Source organism: Pygocentrus nattereri, chromosome 18 (genome assembly GCF_015220715.1).
Source record: "Pygocentrus nattereri isolate fPygNat1 chromosome 18, fPygNat1.pri, whole genome shotgun sequence".
Taxonomy (NCBI): domain Eukaryota; kingdom Metazoa; phylum Chordata; class Actinopteri; order Characiformes; family Serrasalmidae; genus Pygocentrus; species Pygocentrus nattereri.
The window spans coordinates 3,363,328-3,383,329 of record NC_051228.1 but is presented as its reverse complement, the minus strand read 5'-3'; the positions used below and the strand labels follow the sequence as shown (position 1 = coordinate 3,383,329).

Here is a 20,002-nt window from a genome sequence, read left to right as displayed (position 1 = left end):
GACAGTGCCACATTTGAAGTCACAAGCTTTTCAATAAAACCCATTCTGCTGCCAGTGCATGACTCTGTACTTGATTTTATCCACCTGTTAGCAACAGTTGTGGCCAAAACACCTGAATTCAATAACGTGTCCACAAACTTCTGGACAATTTATTTATATCCTAAATTCTATTTATAATCTTAATGTATCTCTCCAAACTTATAGCCAGTAAATATATGTGTGTCATGCATATGGTCACATATGCTTAGTCTTTGATCTGGCACCAGGGTCACTGGAAATACTGGGGCAAGGAACTACACCAAGCAATGGCCAACAAAACCAAAAGAGAATCAAACTCACTAGCAGGACCAATCCCAATCTCCATTTCAGCTGGAGGGAGGGACATTTCCCAAACAGTAAAGCCTTTGCGAGTTGGTGTTCAGTGAGAGGAGCTGTAGCTCACTAATCCAGGCAAAATGTTTGGCTCCAGCTGAGAATTTACTCTCAGTTTTAACATTTCTTACTGCTATCTTGCTATACTAAGGTTGCCGTCACCCATGTGGGCCTATCAAACATTTTCTCCTCGTTTGGTCCATTTTGACAAGTGAACTCTTCACCCATATTCAGGATCATACTGAGCAACTGAACTTTGAACCAGTGAGCCCTGCTTGTGCGCGCTGCTGGTGGGAATGCACTTTTACAATGGTCCACACCAAACGAGAGAACTGAACACTAAATGACTAAATGATGTATTTGTGTTTCTTTATTTTGGTGCAGATAAGTTAGTTCTCTGAATTAGTTAGACTAGTTATGTTGTTTTGGCACATGCCTACTTCGACATTGTCCCATGTTAGTGTTCAAAAGAAAAAGAAAACACAACTTGATCTGTGATCACTGAACCTGATCTACCCCTAACCCTTGTTTTCGAGTGTACCCCTCCCCCTTTAAACTGAGTTACAAGGGGTAGTGGTTGAAATCTTCCATCCATCCATCCATCCATCCATTTTCTAAGCCGCTTCTCCGTCAGGGCTGCAGGCAGGATACACCCTGGACAGGTGTGGTTGAAATCTTGCCCCTGTGAAATGAGACAACCCTTCAAGAACCGGAAATGTCATCAGTTGTTGTCAGTTGACGAGGTTTTCCGGCCATTTCCATTATGCCGTTACATGCCACCAAGAATTCTTCGGTGATATGAAGCTAAACTTAGCTATTTAACTGCCAGCTTCATGATTGAATTTTACCAGAACGTCACTGCGGCACCATTCTAAGGTAGAACGGGGAATTTCGCCAGGTAGAGACTGAGACATCAGCATCTTACTAGGGATTTTTATGCTTACTATGAAAGTAATGACCATAAAACACTAATACAATGGTTCTTACAATACAACGGCTTTTTAACAGAGAAATATTTACATTTATGTGTCTCTTTGGTCGCTTGTGCAGCAGTTTCCGCATAGTATTCCGGGACTTTTCTCATAACACTCTGTTTGTAGTGATCCTCTGAAAAATCTGCACTGTAGCCCCAACACTTCACCCTACCCCTCCATCTCAACAACAATCAGGACAACCTACCCCTAGTCATGAATGCACAAAACGGAGGGGCAAGGGTTGAAATGGGACTGGGCCTAAATGACTCTTTTGTTTTCTATATTTTATGCCCATCGTAAAACCCCTAGACAGGCTGTAACACATGACATGAATAGTAATTTTAGCTACTCAGTCAGTGGCCTAGTTGCAATTTGTCACTCAGCCAGTCGTGTCTTCTTATGTTTAAGCAATAGAAACAAGAGTGAGTGTGTTATTGTGAAATCCTGGCTGTGGTTTGGTGGCCGTAGATCATCACAGCCGTGATGTTATTGGTGATAACTCACTCCTCCAGTGTCTCTACTGCTTTATAATAAATACAGTAAGAAATGAATAAACTGGCCATGAACGTGGCGTTTAATATGTTTTAATGTTCAGTTCCTTCCTCCTAATTATAGCTCCTTAACGAGCAGCTCGTTGCTACGTCAGAGTAACGAGCTCCGCCCACTCGCTGCTCAGCTGGCAGTTCGTTCTCCAGCTCCTTACACTAAAATCCCAAACTGTCGTCACCACTGAGCAGCTTTTGTTTTTTATTGGGTCAGTTTTACGGCTCAGTCTGATTTGGTCCGACTGAAGATCAGACACGTTTGGCGAATGGTGTTGGGTTCATTTCTGGCTGATTCCAGGTTGTTCAGCTGTTCTTCTGTCTCAGCTGCTGACTGAAAAGCTGCTCAGTGGTGACGACAGTTTGGGAATTTAGTGTCGTCTCGTCTTCAGAGTCGGACCAAATCAGCTGTCGGTCAGATGTGATCTTAACAGTGTCCGTTTTCTGTTTGTGGCAAAGTAAGAAGTAAAAACGTTCAGATGGCTTGAGCGTCTCCTACAGCTGTCAAAGTCGCTGCTTAGCAACGGCATCTCAGCAGAGTGATACAGTGTGGTGAAATATCAGCAGTTAGAACGCTTCTCAACCAATCAGCTCGCAAGGCTGGAACGAACTGGTCTATAATTAAAAAAAAAAAAAAAAGGTTTTGTCCCAATGCTTTTGAAGGTGTGGCACCATCCTTGGTCACTGCTATGAACCCAGAATTCAGCTTCTGCAATCTACTTCTGCATTTTCTACTATTGAAGTGTGTGTGTGTGTGTGTGTGTGTGTGTGTGTTTGGCCCATCCATGCTTGTTCCACTATATAAGAATCAGATGCTCATTGCCTGTTACATTCACCCCATTTTCAACTGAACTCCTCTCTACACACATCTCAAACAAAACATCTCAGGATGAGGGTCAGTGCAGTTCTGCTTTGGTTCTTCATGTCTCGTGTTCAGCTCCAGAGAGCTGATGACCAGCTCGCAGTGAGGGACGTGCAGCTTCTGCACAACAGTCATGTGGAAAGATCAAAGCCAGACCAAACCAACGTCCAGCCCGATGTGTGGACCGAGCTGAGAGACATGGTGGTGGAGCACAGGGAGCTGCTGAAGTTCTATCAAAGCCAGATTGAAGAGCTGAAGAAACAAAACGCAGGTAAGTCAAATGATCTGAAACGAAAAAGTTCCAAACACATTTTTCCCCAAAACTTTGGAATACTTTGCTCAAGATAAAAACCCTAAATGAACATTGATGAAAGTTAACCAACTCTGCAAATTTAAATGAAAACGCATTAAAACTTCAATGAAAGAAAAAAAAAATTGGTGCGTATTTAATCTTCCATATTGTTCCACATTGTTTCATGTTATGATGTTTGTAAAAACAATGATTCAGACATTCATACTTCAATATTGTTTGTTGTCTTTGTGTTAAAGCCACAAAACAAAACTGGCAAAAAAAAAAAAAACTCACATTTCTCCTGTTGAGATTGTTGTAAGCTTGATTTAAGATTATTTCCCCTATTTCTAGGCATTTTTTATTTGTTTTCTGTAATTATATTAAGTAAAACTGTCTCTCTACAGTGGAAGATAGTGAGATAATTTTACTTATAAAATTAAATTACTGAAAACAATTAAAAATGACTAGAAATCAGCTTTACAACCTTATAAGTGCACAACCTTCTTAAAATTGGAAATATTAGATATCAACTAGATTCAAGATCATTTCACTTAACAAGATGCCATTTTTTGCAGTGTTGGAGTTGACGGGTGAATTCCAGTAGGGAAAAACAAAACATTGGACTGAATTCAATTTGCTGCTGGGTCATCTTTGAGCTTTTAATGAAAAAGGAAATGAATAAATAAGCTTAATTCATAAAGCCATGCAAAATATGTCTCATTACTTTCTAAACCAAATGTTTCAAACCTGAAATCTGATCTTTTTTGCTCAATCTATGTGCTTCATATTGCCTCACATACATATTGAAGCGTCTTGGTGAAGATAAAGACATGGGACAGGCCAAAATTGCTGGGAAGGTCACTTCTAGCCATGCAACTCTGCTTCATGGTAGACCCTTAAGCCCCCCCTTACTAAACCCACACCCTGACAAAATAACACACATTCACAAAACGCATACGTTAGGTCAAAGAACAAGACGTCCCCAGCATTGAATAACAACATTTCACCTCCTGTTGTTTATTTGTTTGTGTTTGACAGCTTTGGAGGGGAGAGTGGTCTCTACGGAACTGGGTGTGGAAGCACTGCGAGAGGAGAAATCATGTAAGACTTACATGTGTGGTTCATCATCATTGCACAAGTACTTAAGTAACATGATATTTCTGCATTAACCTCAAAAATAAGCAAGTGTCAATGTAACCAAAAGGTTTGTACTCGGGCTGGAAGTGCAGAGTAGTTTAACTAAGGACAATCCAAGACTCACAGTACATCAGAGTCAGGGGTCAGAAAAACAGGCAGGAAGGCCCACGGAAGGAAAATCGCTTAGCAAAAGTCAGGTAAGAGTCAAATACAGAAAAATGCCATCACTAAAAATACCAGTGCTGTGGAACACAGCTCAGAACTCACTACACAGAGATTGTCAAAGCCCAAGGTCAATTAAAGATGCTTATACATCATGGGGAAGGGTGTTAGGCACATCGTGAAGCGGAGACAAAATCACAGTAACGCACAACCACAAGTGGCTTATTGCTTTTATAAAACGGCGGCCAACATAATACATGATAAAATACAGAGTTTTTTCAGAAAATAATGTAGTTTATTATTGATAATATATTATTGATAATATAAACAAGTATTACCCCAGGAAACTTAGTTCCTTTAGTGATGGTATCACTTCCAACCTTCCATTGACATTGACTTTTTGTCATATAACAATGAACATAGGTTAACATGGCACTGTTTAATACAAAAATCTTGGCTTTATAGGTAAATTTTGGTCACTAAATTACAACCACAGTCTTGTACAGTCTTATTTAGCACCAATCCAGCAGCGGTCCTCTTCATACATTGAATCTGGGCTGAATCTCAATAGTCCCCCTGCTCCCTACATAGTGCACTATGTAGGCATTTAAATACTGGATCCTGCAGCCCAACACAGCAAAATATAACTAAGAACTAGTCAGTTGGGATCCAGCCACATCCAAACTGGATAAATTAGGCACTATTTGGCTGTGAAGGCTAGAGTTTTTAAACTTTCATGGCTGGCACATTTTTTAGAGAATACAGGGCCGTTTGGATTTCAGCCTGGGTTTAACACTATTCTGACTGAAACACCGAAAATTGAAGTGTGTAAGACATACAAGTGACTTTTATATTGCCATTTTACAGGTAATCTTACCGTAAGTACTTTGATTCAAGCCTGTGTGTATTAATGATAGAGTTGCTTAGGCTGTTAACTCTTTTAGCTTGTTAGCTAGCAGACCAGCCTAGTTCTAGTTAAGAACATAAGTTGTCAGCCCCTCAGTTTAAACAAAACACGGGTTCTTACTTCATCAGTACACCCAGTGGCCCATGTAAGCAGGATTAGAGTCAAACATTATTCCATTATTCCAACTGTCGCACATCCTCATGTATTAAAGTCACATGACGACTCAAAAAGAAGGTGCGGCTCGATGTTTAGGTCTCATAACCTACATTATACTGATGAAGATATGATGGCATTGGTAGATATTTCACTCATGTCTTCAGAAGATGCTCCTTCACCTGGTTTAGAATGAGTTCTCTTTGAAATGTCTTTCAATCATCTGATTCATCTACTCGAGGAAGGGGGCCAAAGCACAGCCTATGCTGCAAAATGTTCTTACATGTTTCCATAATGTCTCCAAAATCCTTTAATATGGAAAAAGCTTGGATTCAGCCTCACACTGTCCATGCCTCTGCTTGCAGCCAGACCAAGGGTGGCATTCTCATTTGCTTCAGGCTTAACCGACATCCTTGGGCCTCTCCACACTGACGCCATACTGGTTTTCCGCAAAAAAATCACAAATATTGGAAAAGCATACAGTAAAATAACAGGTAAATGCAGTCACTCCAGAGACAGTGTCTGATGTCTGGTTTGGTTCTTCTCTCTGGTGGTGTAGAGACGCTGTACTGATCCATCTGTTTCTCCTCCTGCAGGTGTTTTCACGGCTCCACTCAGAGGCGTCTATTACTTCAGGTTCAATGTACTTGGTCACAGCAATTCACACAGGCTGGCTGTATATTTGTACAAAAATCATGAAAAAATTTCAGACGTGACTGAATTTCCGGAAGGAACATATGAGTACGCCGTCGGTGGAGCTACTCTGCTGCTGCAGAAAGGAGATCAAGTGTATGTTAAGCTTGGAAATGAAAGTCAGATTTATGACAACAGTGACAACCATTGCACTTTCAGTGGTTTTCTGGTGTTTGCAATGTGAAGTCCTTTTAGTGCTGAGGAAAGAGAAGAATTAGAACAGCATTAAAATCCCATTTTTTCCCTCATCATATGGAAATACACAGCATCTTTTTATCTAAAAAGACAGGGCCGACATATCTTGGAAAGGTTGAACATGTGACATTGTCAAGCAATTATTTTGCAAGTTCTATTAAATTTGTTTGAGCAATATTGTTTCACATTGTTCTGAATTTCTGTTTCACATTTTTTAATAGATATGGGTGGATTAATATTTTAAGATTGTTTTTCTTATTACTGTGACCAACTCATGAATAATAGACTAGAAAATGTGTTTTATAATTAAGTGACCCTTATTAATCCCACAACAGGAAAATTTCACCTCCGCATTCAACCCATCCATGAAGTGAAACACCACATACACACCAGTGAGCACTCAAACACACACACTAAAGGGCAGTGAGCACACTTGCCAGAGTGGTGGGCAGCCCTATCCTCAGCACCCCTGGGGAGCAGTTGGGGGTTAGGTGTCTTGCTCAAGAACGCCTCAGTCATGTACTGTCAGCTCTAAGGAGTTAGTTCCCTAACCTCCAGCCCACGACTGCCCCATGATGATACACATATTACTATATGCTTACATTGTGTTATTTTATAAAAGTAATGTTTACAGAGCAGATCACTGAAGAGTTTATAGTTTACAGCCCAGATTTGTGGACTTTCAGTAGAAAAACAAACTGAGCTCAGTTGAAAATGAAAGAAATCCACAAGAGTAACTACGAGCAAGACTAAAAAAAAGAAATAAGATGTTTAACCTAAAAATAAAACAAAAAACTAAGAAGATACAACCACAAGCATTAAGTAAGGCCAGGAAACATCAATGCCAAGCAAAAGCAAGACAACTCACCAGGGTATAAATACACGCAGAATGAACTAGAAACACCTGAGACTAATGAGTGGGTGGAGATACAGACTACACACAGATGGGAACACTAATGGGAATCAAGGTTGAGACAAAGCCCAAAGCTACAACAAGAGTGCATGAAAGCCAGTGGCACAGTAAAAGCCACAGCAGTTTCTGACAGATGGATCTTATCATACAAACACATCTCACAAAAACTAAATATTGTGATGCACATTGTGTTTCTGTAATGACTCTTAACTATATATACACTATATTTCCAAAAATATTTGGTCATCTGGCTTCACACGCATACGAATTTGAGTAACATCCCATTCTTAATCCATAGGGTTTAATATGGATAATATTAATATCAACTCTTCTGGGAAGACATTCCACAAGGTTTAGGAGTGTTTATGGGAATTTCTGACTGTTCTTCCAGAAGCGCATTTGTTAGGTCAGACACTGGATGAGAAGGCCTGGCTCACAGTCTCCGCTCTAATTCATCCCAAAGGGGTTCTGTCGGGTTGAGGTCAGGACTCTGTGCAGGCCAGTCAAGTTCTTCCACACCAAACTGGCTCATCCGTGTCTTTATGGACCTGCTTTGTGCACTGATGTGCAGTCATGTTGAAACAGTAAGGGGCCGTCCCCAAACTGTTCCCACAAAGTTGGGAACATGAAGTTGTCTAAAATCTCTTGGTGTTGAAGCATTAAGAGTTCCTTTCACTGGAACTAAGAACTTCTGAAAAACAACTCCACACTATAATCCCCCCTCCACCAAACTTTACACTCAGCACAATGCAGTCAGACAAGTACCGTCTCCTGGCAACTGCCAAACCCAGACAGAGAAGCGTGATTGGTCACTCCAGAGAACACGTCTCCACTGCTCTAGAGCCCAGTGGCGGCGCTTTACACTACTGCATTCCACGCTTTGCATTGCGCTTGGTGATGTAAGGCTTGGATGCAGCTGCTCGGCCATGGAAACCTATTCCATGAAGCTCTTTACACTGTTCTTGAGCTAATCTGAAGGCCAAATGAAGTTTGGAAGTTTTGGGTTGACTCTGCAGAAAGTTGGCGACCTCTGCATACTTCAAAATGCTTCAAATAAAATCTCTTTACATTAACATTAAAAGTTAAGAATTTTTTTATTTCTCCTGTAACCATTTTGGAGATACTTGCCCTTCTTTGGACAGTAATGAAAGAAAGCAGCTTAGTGAACAAAATTTCTGGATCATGTTCATACTGGAGATGAGAGAGCTGATCAACATGGAGGTGGAGTGTGAGCTCATACCAAAATGAATCAATCAGTTCATTTTTCTTTCAAATTTGCAATAAAGGTTTGTTGACCTTTATTTTTTTATACTTACGAGTCCCTGGCTGCTGGCCGTGCAGTTTGTCCCGGTGGACGAGAGGGTCACCTCAATGCGAATTAAAATCGCACAGAGGAAAACTCTGACTGTTGTGTGTGCTTATACACCAAACAACAGGTCGGAGTATTTGGTCTTCTTGGAACGAGTGGGTGGGGTTCTGAAAAGTGTCTGGAAATGTTGGCAATGCCTGGGAGACCTGGAGAGGCGTGATTGAGAAGAATGTCTTGCCCAATCTAAACCCAAATGGTGAATTGTTATGGATCTTCTGTGCCAGGCATGGATTGTCCATAACATTTTTTTTTTTACCTGATTTTCTCCCCAATTTAGTCGTTTTCAGGTCCTCCGAGACCTGTGAATGCAACCACCACTTCTTTTTGAACTCAACATCACAGAACAGCCAAATGTGCTTGGAGGAAACCGCCAACCACCAGATCTGTTACGTCAGCTAACAGGTGGCTGCAATTACTAGTATCACATTGAGTGATGGGGGAGAAGGGGGACTCCTACCCACCCAGAGAGAGTGAGGTCAATTGTGCTCTCTTGGTCTACCTATTTTTAAGAAAGGGGACTAGAGGGTGTGTGCCATCTATCGGGGTATCACACTGCTCAGCCTCCCTCTCTATGCCAAGGTGCTGGAAAGAAAACTTCAACCAACAGTTGAACCTCAGTTTGAGGAGGTACAATATGGTTTCCGTCCTAGCCGTGGAACAATGGACCAGCATTTCCCCCACTCATGGATTGATGAGCAGGCTTGGGAGTTTGCCAACCCAATGTACATGTGTTTTGTGAATATGGAGAAGGCTTACGGCCATGTTCCCTGATATATCTCGTGGGAGGTCTTCCAGGAGTATGGGGTGCCAGGGCTACTACTCCGGGCCATTCGATCTCTGTACTCCCAGAGTGAGAGCTGTGTTCGTATACTCAGCATTTAGTTGGACCCTTTCAGTGTTAGTGTTGGACTCCGCCAGGATTGCCTTGTCTCCACTCCTGTTCATGATATTCATGGACATAGTGTCAAGTATTCCAGTACCCCAGTCCTCACCCTTTCCTATAATGTATCTGTATCCATGAAATGTTTCCATGGTATGCATGCGACTAACTCCCAAGTCTGTTTAAGTTTAAATTTTATCCTATATTCAGCACTAAGGGTCCACATGACAGTGCAGAAACATATGTTGGTGCCACACAGCAAATACCTTACATGTACTATCCTACATTTGTCTCCCAAATTGTAGCCAGTAAATATGTGTATCATGTACAGAGTCCCATATGCTTAATCTTTGATCTGCTGTCCCTGCTATGAGCACAATGTTGAGCTTGTGCACTTCTGTATTTTCTGTTCTTCTATTTTTCACAGTCTTACAGTGCATACCCTTCTATAAGAGCCAAATTTTGATTCCCTGTTACATGTGCCCCATTTTCAGCTGAACCCCTCCAATTCCCTCCTTTCCAACGAAGTCTGATCATATTTGAGGTAGACAAATTAGCAAAACTGATTTGGAGGGGTCTTTCTAGATGATCAACAAACTTTTAACCGAGTATCAGTAACACATCAACAACACACCAGTTAATTCGCAGTATATAATCTCCGATTCACTTTTTGGTCACAGTTTATTTGGATGGTCCCCCATAGATGCTCTACAGATACCTAAATCACTAACAAACTTTCTTGTTATTTTCAGTTGGTTATCATCAACAGTATGGTTATGGTTGGGGTTAGAGTAAGGAGTAGGTTTCGCCTTGAGGTTAAGGTTAGGGTCAGGTTTAGGGTTAGCGATAGATTTCATAAGATCTTTCATACTAACTTGCTTTTTCTCATCTTTCAATTTCCTCTTTTGAGTACCATGCAGTCACTGTATCTTTCCCTACTAAACTTCACATCATTGTTCTTTATCATCCTCCCTCTCCTTTAGGCTACTTCATTGATGAGTTAGACACTCTACTGAGTCTCTTCTCCATCGATGAAACCTCACTCATACTCTTGGGTGACGTCATCCTGCCTGTTACCACTGCTTTCATCCTTCGATCCCGCTCTCAACCAGACTCCTCTGATGCACAGAGCAGGCAACGCTTTGGACCTGACATTCACCAGACCTACTTCCGCGCTGGATGTGACAGTAACTCCCATGCATTGCTCTGATCTACACTTCCTATCTTTCTCACTCGCCCTCCCTGTTACTCCTGTCCATTCCACCCTTTTGTGCTCCTCTTTTCGATGCAACTTGCACTCCACTCCTTCCTCATCTTTCACCTCAACTATCCTGATCACCCTTCCCCATCCTGACTCATTTTCCTCTCTCTCACTGAACAAGGCTACAGATGCTTTCCTTTCTTCACTCTTATCTGCAATTAACCTTCTGTGTCCTCTCTCCTCCAGGCCAGCAAGATCTTCCTCAGCTGCCCCCTGGCTGATGGGTGTCCTGCGCAGCAACCGACAAGAACTAAGGAAGGCTGAGAGAAGGTGGAGGAAATCCCAGCTCGACTCGGATCTTCACTCCTACCAATCTCTCCTTTCAAAGTTCTCACTCGAAGTTACTGCTGCTCCATCTTTCTATGGAGGGAAACTGGAAGCATCAGCACCTGATCAACACAAGCTCTTCAACATTTTCTCCTCTCTTCTTAAGCCTCCTTCTCCCCCTCCACCCTGTTCTCTCACCACTGAGGAGGGTGAGGAGAAGGTCGATAGAATCCGCCAGTCTTTTCCCTCTGTCCCCACTCCTTCCACTAGACCGCCTCCTCTCATTCTCAATCCCTCAAACTGTTTTTATTCTTTTTCCACAGATGCTGTCCTTCAACTGATCAAATCCAGTAAGTCAACCACCGACCCACTGGATCCTATCCCATCTGCATTGGCCCATCCCATCTGCATCAGTCAATCTCCAAGGACCTACTGCCCTTCATCCCTTTTCTCATCAACAAGTCCTTGGCATCAGGAGAAGTTCCATCAACTTTCAAGACTGCAAGAGTACTTCCCATCTTGATGAAACCCATGCTTGTCAACCTGATGTCAACAACTACAGACCAGTATCACTTCTTTCTCTCCTTTCAAAAATTCTTGAACGTGCAGTCTATAATCAACTTTCTCTCTTTCTCACACAGAACCAGCTCCAGGACCCCAACCAGTCTGGCTTCAAACCAGTGCACTCAACAGAAACAACCTTATAGCAGTGACAGAGAAGCTCCAATCAGCAAGATAAGCAAAACTGTCATCTGTCCTGATCCTTCTTGATCTCTCAGCAGCTTTTGACACAGTCAACCATATGATTTTCAGCTCAAGACTCATCATACCAAAATGCACCACAGAGCGCCACAGGAAGTCATTCTTACCAGTGGCCATCAAACTCCATAACTCCTCCCTCAGTGTGTGACTCAAAAAACTGTTCATATGTGCAATAACAACAATTGTGTGTGTAGAGTACTTAAATCTGGTGCACATACATACGGTAAATTCTATATATCGTTTTAAATTATACATACTGTAAATTCTATACATTGTTTTAAATTATACATACTGTAAATTCTATATATTGTTTTAAATTATTAGTAAAGTGTTTATTTTTACATAAATGGCTGCAACTGTAACAACTGCAATTTCCCCCTGGGATCAATGAAGGAATCTGAATCTGAATCTGAATCTGAATCGGATCCTTCTGGACATCCTCACTAACCTTGGAATCACTGGCTATGCATGGAAGTGGTTCAAGTCCTATCTGGAGGATTGCTCGTATCAGGTAACATGGAGAGGGTTCACATCCTCTCCATCCAGGCTCTCCACTGGTGTCCTACAAGGCTCAGTGCTCTGTCCTCTTTTCTCTTTACACTAACTTTCTTGGTGATGTAATATCTTCTCATGGCTTCTCTTATCACCGTTATGCTGATGATACTTAACTAATGTTTTCTTTCTCACCCTCTGACACACAGGTTTCCAGTCACATCTCGGCATGTCTGTCTGACATCTATTCATGGATGGCAGCTCAGCACCTGGAGCTCATTTCTAGCAAGACTGAGCTGATATTCATCCCCTTCAAGGTGCATGGAACACAAGCATCAATAATGTTCTCCGTACTGGCACCCAAGTGGTGGAACGAACTCCCGGCTGGCTGTCTGTACAGCAGAGTCTCTTGCTGTCTTCAAACGCAGACTGAAGACATATCTCTTTACACAGCACTTAAATCAGCATTGAATTAAGTATTGTTTGCAATATATTGTGCTGCACTTATATATTATATTACATTGTATTGCATTTGGTATTGTAGTTTACTTTATTGTTGAATGCATCGCGTATTGTAGTTTACTGTGTTGTATTACATTGTATGGCACAGAGTTCTGTGTTCAACTCTGTTCCTTTTTTCTGGGTATCTAGTGACTTTCACTTCTAGCAGTACTTGAGCTCAGGACTGTCTTTTTCTCTAACCTATTGGTAACTACCAAAGATACTTTCTCTAGATAGACAAAGAACTTCTTGTAAGTCGCTTTGGATAAGAGGATGGAAATGTAAGTTCAGTTTCATTTAATAGTTATTTAGATGAATGTTACTTAAAGACATGCTGAGCATTCACAAAGCATCTACAGTGGACAATCCAAATAAAGTGTTACCCACTTTTCTTGCATAAAATTAACCTTATTGAATTCAAATCATTTTTTCAAATAATAAGGTGTACAGGGGTCCTTTTGGGAAATGTAGCCTTGAGGCAACATTTTGCAACAATAAGACAAAATGATATAGATCTAGCTTATGAGAACTGGCTTGTGACTGGCTAAATCTATCCCACACAATGTTGCACAATGTTGCTTCTAGGCAACATATTTCAGCTATTTCACAAAACTGAAGAACGATGCTGAATGTTAGAGATGTTTGAAAGTGCCCTCTAACAGATAGTATGACCAAAAACATACTTTTTTACTGACCCAGTCAAACTCTGCCCTTCATTGTTAACCCTGTCAGTGTCCTTAAATATGTATAATGTTATTATAAAGTGATGAGAATGTTTGTTGCCCTGAGGCAATATTGTGCAGTAGAGGGTTAATGGACGTATCAGACAGCTGATAAGACCCAAATGTATCAAACTATGAAAATGAGTGTGTGACAGAGGTCACTGGTGGCACAGAAGGACGTTTAAATTGGTCACTATGCTGTGTTAAGGTCAGAAATATAGGGCTTAGTATATCCTTTCACTACTTCTTCTCGAGGACATTTACTTTCTCAAGGAGTCCATTTCTTGATGTTAAGTTACGCTGAACTGTAAAACATGGAGTACGTCCACAGTTTCAACATCTACCACACTGCCCCTTCTTTTTATTGCAATTTCGCACTTCAACAACTGATATGTGAAACTATGCATCAGCTTCTGTACAGAAGGTGTTTGCAGTGTCAGACGTTGCTTCACCAACACAATTAGAAAGTTTGGCCATTGTTGCTGACCACTTAACCCCTTAAAAGCCCAAGCCTATTACACACTAAGGGTTATTATGTAGTATTCAGTAACTACAGGGACTTCAATTTAAAGTTTTGTTGTTAACTTGTAACTACTCAGACCCTGAAGCATATATTTCTGCAAAGAATTTGGACATGGTTTGATTGTATGCAGTGGTACTTGAAAGTTTGTTGACCCTTTAGAATTTTCTATATTTCTACATAAATTTAATCTAAAACCTGATCAGATTTTCCTATCACAGTCCTAGAAGTAGATTAAGAGAACCAAATGAAACATATGAGACAAAAACTATTATTAAATAGGTCTTTTTAGTTTAAATGACAGGTGATATGCTTGGAGAAAGGAAAACACTGAATTCCAGCATAAAAACCTTATACCATCTGTGAAAAACGGTGATGGTAGTATCATGGTTTGGGCCCATTTTGCTATACGTCAGGACAGCTTTTGTACGCAGGAATGAAATAAAACTTCACCAAGCCGATGTGCTGGACTAATCAACAGTTACCAGGTGTAACACCAGATACTGAAAGCAAAGGTTCACATACGATTCCCACCCCCAGATATTAAAATTGGGTCACTTTTCTTAACAAATAAATGATTAACTCTAATATTTTTATCTTATTTAGTTTAATTTGGATCTCTTTATCTATTATTAAGACTTAGGTCAAATGCAGAACTGTAGAAAATTCTGAAGGGTCCACATACTTTCAAGCCCCACTGTGCATAGTAATACAAGTGACAGCCTCATATCGTCCATCTGCAATATAAGTATACCAAATGTTATCAGTGCCGGATTTATGTCTACATATCAACAATGCTCACTGATCGGGTGCATAGTATGAATTACTTACATGTCTCTGGCCTAAGAGAAAACTGAAAATGTTTCTTAGGCTAAATTAAGACACACAATTCCTATCTAATTGACAATTTTCAGATTCATGACGAAAATCAAATGTTATGACTAATTGAGTTTTAACCTTCTCATTAAGTATTGTTTGTGTAACAATTAATTTCAGCATCAAAAATTCATTTAATGCATTATTGCACAATGAAAGGTCTTGGTCAAGGAAAACGTTCAGTTGTTTTGTTTGCATTAGCAGGACTGATACTGCGTATGACAACTGGAGAGTCCCAACACATCAACACAACACAACAATGACTACAACCATCATTAAAGTCAACACGAAGGTCATAAGACAGTATCAGAACAGTTTTCCGTTGTTCTCTCTCAATTTTCCTGAGGTACGCCGTTTGAAGAGGGTCCATGAAGATCATCATCAGGCTGGACCTGCTCAGAATTGGATCATTTACATGTTAAGGGTTTAAGTTGGAGTGTATGCCTTCGTCAGACACCATCAATGTGAGAAAAGTAACAAGTGATAAATTTTTATCTGAACTTTTTCCACTTAGGCAATTTTAATATTGCCTAACTCAGTTCCTTCACTTGCAGCGTATGTACTGCAATCTGCGTGTTTCCATATATGGTAATATATAGAGTAACTCAGAATCTTATGGTCTCAGTTCCTCATGAATAACCCTGTACTAACTTCGATATTTGCTGAACCCAATACCGATCTCACTGCCCTGCCTGTCATTAACTCAATAGGTATGAAACCTGTTGGTTTGTGTGGGGCCAAACCACTTGGTCTCAAGGTCTCTAGGACTGTTGGTAACAATGATGTCCAGCTCTTGCTCTGGAGCCTTGGATTTTTATTTATTTATTTTTTGCCAGATTTTCTTCTGACATACCAGTCATAACTTTATCACATCAATGCAGTAATCCTAGACTTGATTAGTCCATTTGCCTTTGCCTTTGTTTTTTTTTTACATCAGGCCTTCCATTATAAGCATGTAGGGGAATTTACATTGCCATGGTTTCAGTCACCATTTGATTTCTTTTTTCAAATTTGGGTAAGGAAACAATTGGGTAGTTTTAATATTTTCAAACTGCCAGTGTCCAAAAGAAGCTGGCTGTAACTAGCCGATATAAACAGCTTTGCTGATGGAGCTTTTAAACACCTGCACTGCTGGAGCTTTTAAACACCTCAGTGTCACTGCTGGACTGAGAATAGTCCACCAACCAAAAATATCCAGCCAATACTGTCCTGTGGGCAGCATGTGCATATGTTCTGGGAATCTAGCAGATATGTGGACCTCTACAGTAGATATCTCGTGTAAAATACTTGATCTCAGTATTCCACTGTCATCATATTTATGTCTTTTAAGTGATGACTTAGCTATTTAGTTTTCTTCAATTCAGCGAAGGATGGTGATGGCAGGTTTTACAGCTACCAAAACTTAACTTAACTCTTAACTCTTTGGAAATTTCACAGTTTGCCTCTCAGTCAGTCTTTTTTTTTTTTTTAAACAACTTATGGAGGCGTGATGCCACAGAGTCACAGAGATCGGCTTCTGTGATCTTTTTGCAAGTGTGAAGACCTACTTCTGCATTTTCTTGTAGTATGTGTGTGTGTGCGGGGTTGGAGGGGAGCATCTGTGCATGTTCCACTATATAAGAATCAGAAGCTCATTGCCTTTTACATTCACCCCATTTCCATCCGAGCTCCTCCACTCTACACACATCTCAAACAAAACATCTCAGAATGAGGGTCAGCGTGGTTCTGCTTTTGCTCTGCTTGTCTTCTGTTCATCTCCATAGAGCTGTTGACCAGCTGGTTGTGGGGGACGAGCAGACTGAGTTCACCCAAAGCCAGATTGAAGAGCTGAAGAAACAATACGCAGGTAAATCAAATGATCTGAAAGCTCCCCAAACAACCTTTTATCACAATGGCTTTGACTTGTTTTGCTTCAGACCGTAGCACTGAATGAACATCTATGAAGGTCATACAGTTCCACAAGTTTAAAAAAATCGAATGAAATTTGTTTGAAAAATTCAGATAATTTTATTCTGCACTTCGTTGCTCGTTGTTCCACATTGTTTCATGCTGTTTATAAAGTTTGTAATGTTTTAAACTGGGCTTTAAGGTTGTTGGTTAGTTTTTTCCGCTTCTGAACTGAGTTATAATTCACTTGACAGATATTAAAGAGAACAGAACTGGAAAAAATAGCACAACTGTGTTTATTAAACACCAACATTCACTTATTTATGTTCACAAATCTTTCATCTTTATGAAACTTGAAATGCTAAAATATATATATATTTTAACATATGACCCATTTTATATCTCATTAGAATATATATAAAGTGGTCCGTTTGGTGTAAAACCTGATTCTGTGTTTAGTTGGGTGGATTCTTTGTGTGTGTCACAGGGCTGGAGGGGAGTGTGGACTCTACTGAACTGAGTGCTGAAGAACCAGGAGAGGAGAATTCAAGTAAGATTTAAATATGAAACAGAAAAATCATTTTTAAAATACTTCATTAGAAAACTGAGCAACATTTATCTGAATAAATTTCAGAACTAAACATGTAATGTATGTAAATATAACAAACTGAGTGTGTAGTCAGGCTCCATGTGCAGAGTAGCTTCATTAAGGACAATCCAGCTCTGCCAAAGCACTAGAGGAGCAGAACATGCGGTGCTAGAGCCTCTGGCTGGAACTCCATGGTGGACTGTCAGGTGGAGGGTAATGATGGAGCCAGGAAGGAGCAGGAGGAGTTTCCTCAAAGGGAAGGGGATCGGAGAAGCATAATTACTGAGTGAGGAGAATAAAAACAGGCTTAAATATGGCGTGTGTGCTGCTGTCAGTCACACTGTAAACTAATAATCATTTAAAAGTCAGAGGCACTGCAGAAAAATAGCCTCGTGTCAAATGAAGTGATCTTAAATCTAGTCGTCATATCTAATATTTCCCATTTTGACATGGTTGTGCACTTATTATGAGATTATCAAGCTTATTTTCAGATATTTCTCAATGTTACGTGTTTTAGGTCATTTTATTGGGTAAAATTATCTCACTATACTGGCAGATGATTGTGATTATTTTTACTTGATAAAATTACTTAAAACAAGTAAAAATTGTCTAGAAATTAGTTACATAATCTTAAATTAAGCTTACAACAATCTCTACAATTAGATTTCTTGACTATATTTACTTTTTCCAGTGATCAGGTCAGCATTGTAAATCATTCTCATGGAAAAATATCAAATTTGCCCTGAGACTGTGCATTTCTCCGTTTGCAGGAAGACGAAAGGTGGCGTTCTCATATGCTTCAGGCCTAAAAGGAAGTCTTGGGCCTTGCAACTCTAACGTTATAGTGCCTTTCCACAAAAAAATCACAGATGTGGGAAACGCATTCAATTCAGTCACAGGTAAATGCAGTCACTCCAGAGACAGTGTCTGATGTCTGGTCTGGTTTGGTTCTTCTCTCTGGTGGTGTAGAGATGCTGTACTGATCCATCTGCTTCTCCTCCTGCAGGTGTTTTCACTGCTCCACGCAGAGGCGTCTATTACTTCAGGTTTAATTTACATGGTTCCAGTTTTTTTTACAGCTTGGCTGCATGTTTGTACAAAAATCATGAGAAAATCTTAGACGTGACCAAGTCCCCAAGAGGATGGTATAAGTATGTTGTTGGTGGAGCCACTCTGCTGCTGCGGAAAGGAGATCATGTCTATGTTAAGCTCAAAAGACGAAGTCAGATTCATGACGACAATGGAAACCATTGCACTTTCAGTGGTTTTCTGCTGTTTTCTATGTGAAGTGCTTTTACTGGTGAGGACAAATTGTGCATTCGAAGTTCTAAGACTTCATTTCACAATATACAGCCTTTGGCTTCTGTAGCTGATACGTTTCAGAGTGCATATAAAATGTGACCTGCATTTTTAAAATGTGGGAGAGATTATTAAACAATAAATAACATTAAGTGCCAGAAATCATTGAACCGGGTAAAAACAGCCACTATAAGTAGATCAGAATACAGAACAATTATGTAGCTTGATGCTTTCTTCTTTACTCGAAATATATTACGACTTTCTCTGCTTTAAGTTCCTCACCATTCCTTGCCATTTCTAGCATCACAAAAATGTGGTAAAAATGCTTTATGTCCATAAAGTATCATTTTGTACCGCACAAGTGTGTTGTGTTTATTTCCTGAAGTGACGTTTGTCATTGAAAGCAAGTGGCCCTATGATCAAAATGTGTGTGTAGTGATTCCAGAGGAAGCTTAACTGAACATGCAGGGAAATTTTAGCCCTTTTATTCATTTGGTACTGTAGTTGGCAATATTACTGCTCTTCTCATAGAAGACTGGGGTTTGATTATCTATCAGACTGAACACACCTATATACCAATAAGAGTCCTGGGGCAAGACAGATAATACAATACAACAGTGACTCTATGTAAGAAGATCTGCCAAATGTGTGTAAATGTAAAAAATATGGGCTAAAATTTAGTTTTGGATTCGTGCTCCAAATAATATTCACTAAGCCTTCATATAGGTGCATAAAAATTAGCACAACTTTTTCCCATGAATGTGTTTCTGATTGCAGTCCAGTTGGAGATGGGAAATTGTTAATGTACACATGCTCACTAGAAAATGACTGAAGAATCAGGACGCATCTTAATTACCGTGAAAACACATATCGCTGTTTTTGGAATCTCCAAAATGGTATTTTTCCAGGACAAGGAAAAAACATTTATTTTCAATGTAAGTCAATGGATCCAGACTTTCTTCCAAGTAATTTTGGCCCATTTCTCTGGGTTCATTTATCATGAAATTTACACACAATGTAAAGGGCCACAGGCACCTTCAAATTATGTGAATTAAACTAGGGTGTCGCCATAGCAATAGAGGAAACAGGCAGTCTCTGTTGACAGAGAGGCCCGCTATAACTTCCTCTGGCTCACTCTGCGGGATACTGAGCTGTCCCAAGGCCAACTTGGAAATACACTATATTGCCAAAAGAATTTACGCATCCATCCAAATCATTGAATTCAGGTGTTCCAGTCACTTCCATGGCCACAGGTGTATTAAGCTGAGCCCCTAGGCCTGCAGACTGCTTCTACAGACATTAGTGAAAGAATGGGTCGCTCTCAGGAGCTCAGTGAATTCCAGCGTGGTACCGTGATCGGACGCCACCTGTGCAG

The 20,002-nt window shown here is 40.3% G+C and overlaps 1 protein-coding gene across 1 annotated transcript; it reads left to right on the top strand.

Moving 5' to 3' along the window:
• The first annotated feature begins 16,509 nt into the window (after positions 1-16,509).
• LOC119266053 (complement C1q subcomponent subunit C-like) lies at positions 16,510-18,985 on the top strand. Its single transcript, XM_037547627.1, has 4 exons — positions 16,510-16,698; positions 17,227-17,289; positions 18,099-18,227; positions 18,335-18,985. The coding sequence occupies exons 1-4, from the start codon at positions 16,560-16,562 to the stop codon at positions 18,613-18,615; spliced, it is 612 nt and encodes a 203-aa protein (XP_037403524.1). The 5' UTR covers positions 16,510-16,559; the 3' UTR covers positions 18,616-18,985.
• Positions 18,986-20,002: the final 1,017 nt, after the last annotated feature.

What these genes read in the sequence shown, in the direction of transcription:
- LOC119266053 (XM_037547627.1), top strand. Translation starts at nt 16,560, where the DNA reads ATGAGGGTCAGCGTGGTTCTGCTTTTGCTCTGCTTGTCTTCTGTTCAT. An exon ending in GCTGAAGAAACAATACGCAG is followed by an intron (nt 16,699 to 17,226) that starts GTAAATCAAATG and finishes TGTGTGTCACAG; the next exon opens with GGCTGGAGGGGAGTGTGGAC. An exon ending in CGCATTCAATTCAGTCACAG is followed by an intron (nt 18,228 to 18,334) that starts GTAAATGCAGTC and finishes CTCCTCCTGCAG; the next exon opens with GTGTTTTCACTGCTCCACGC.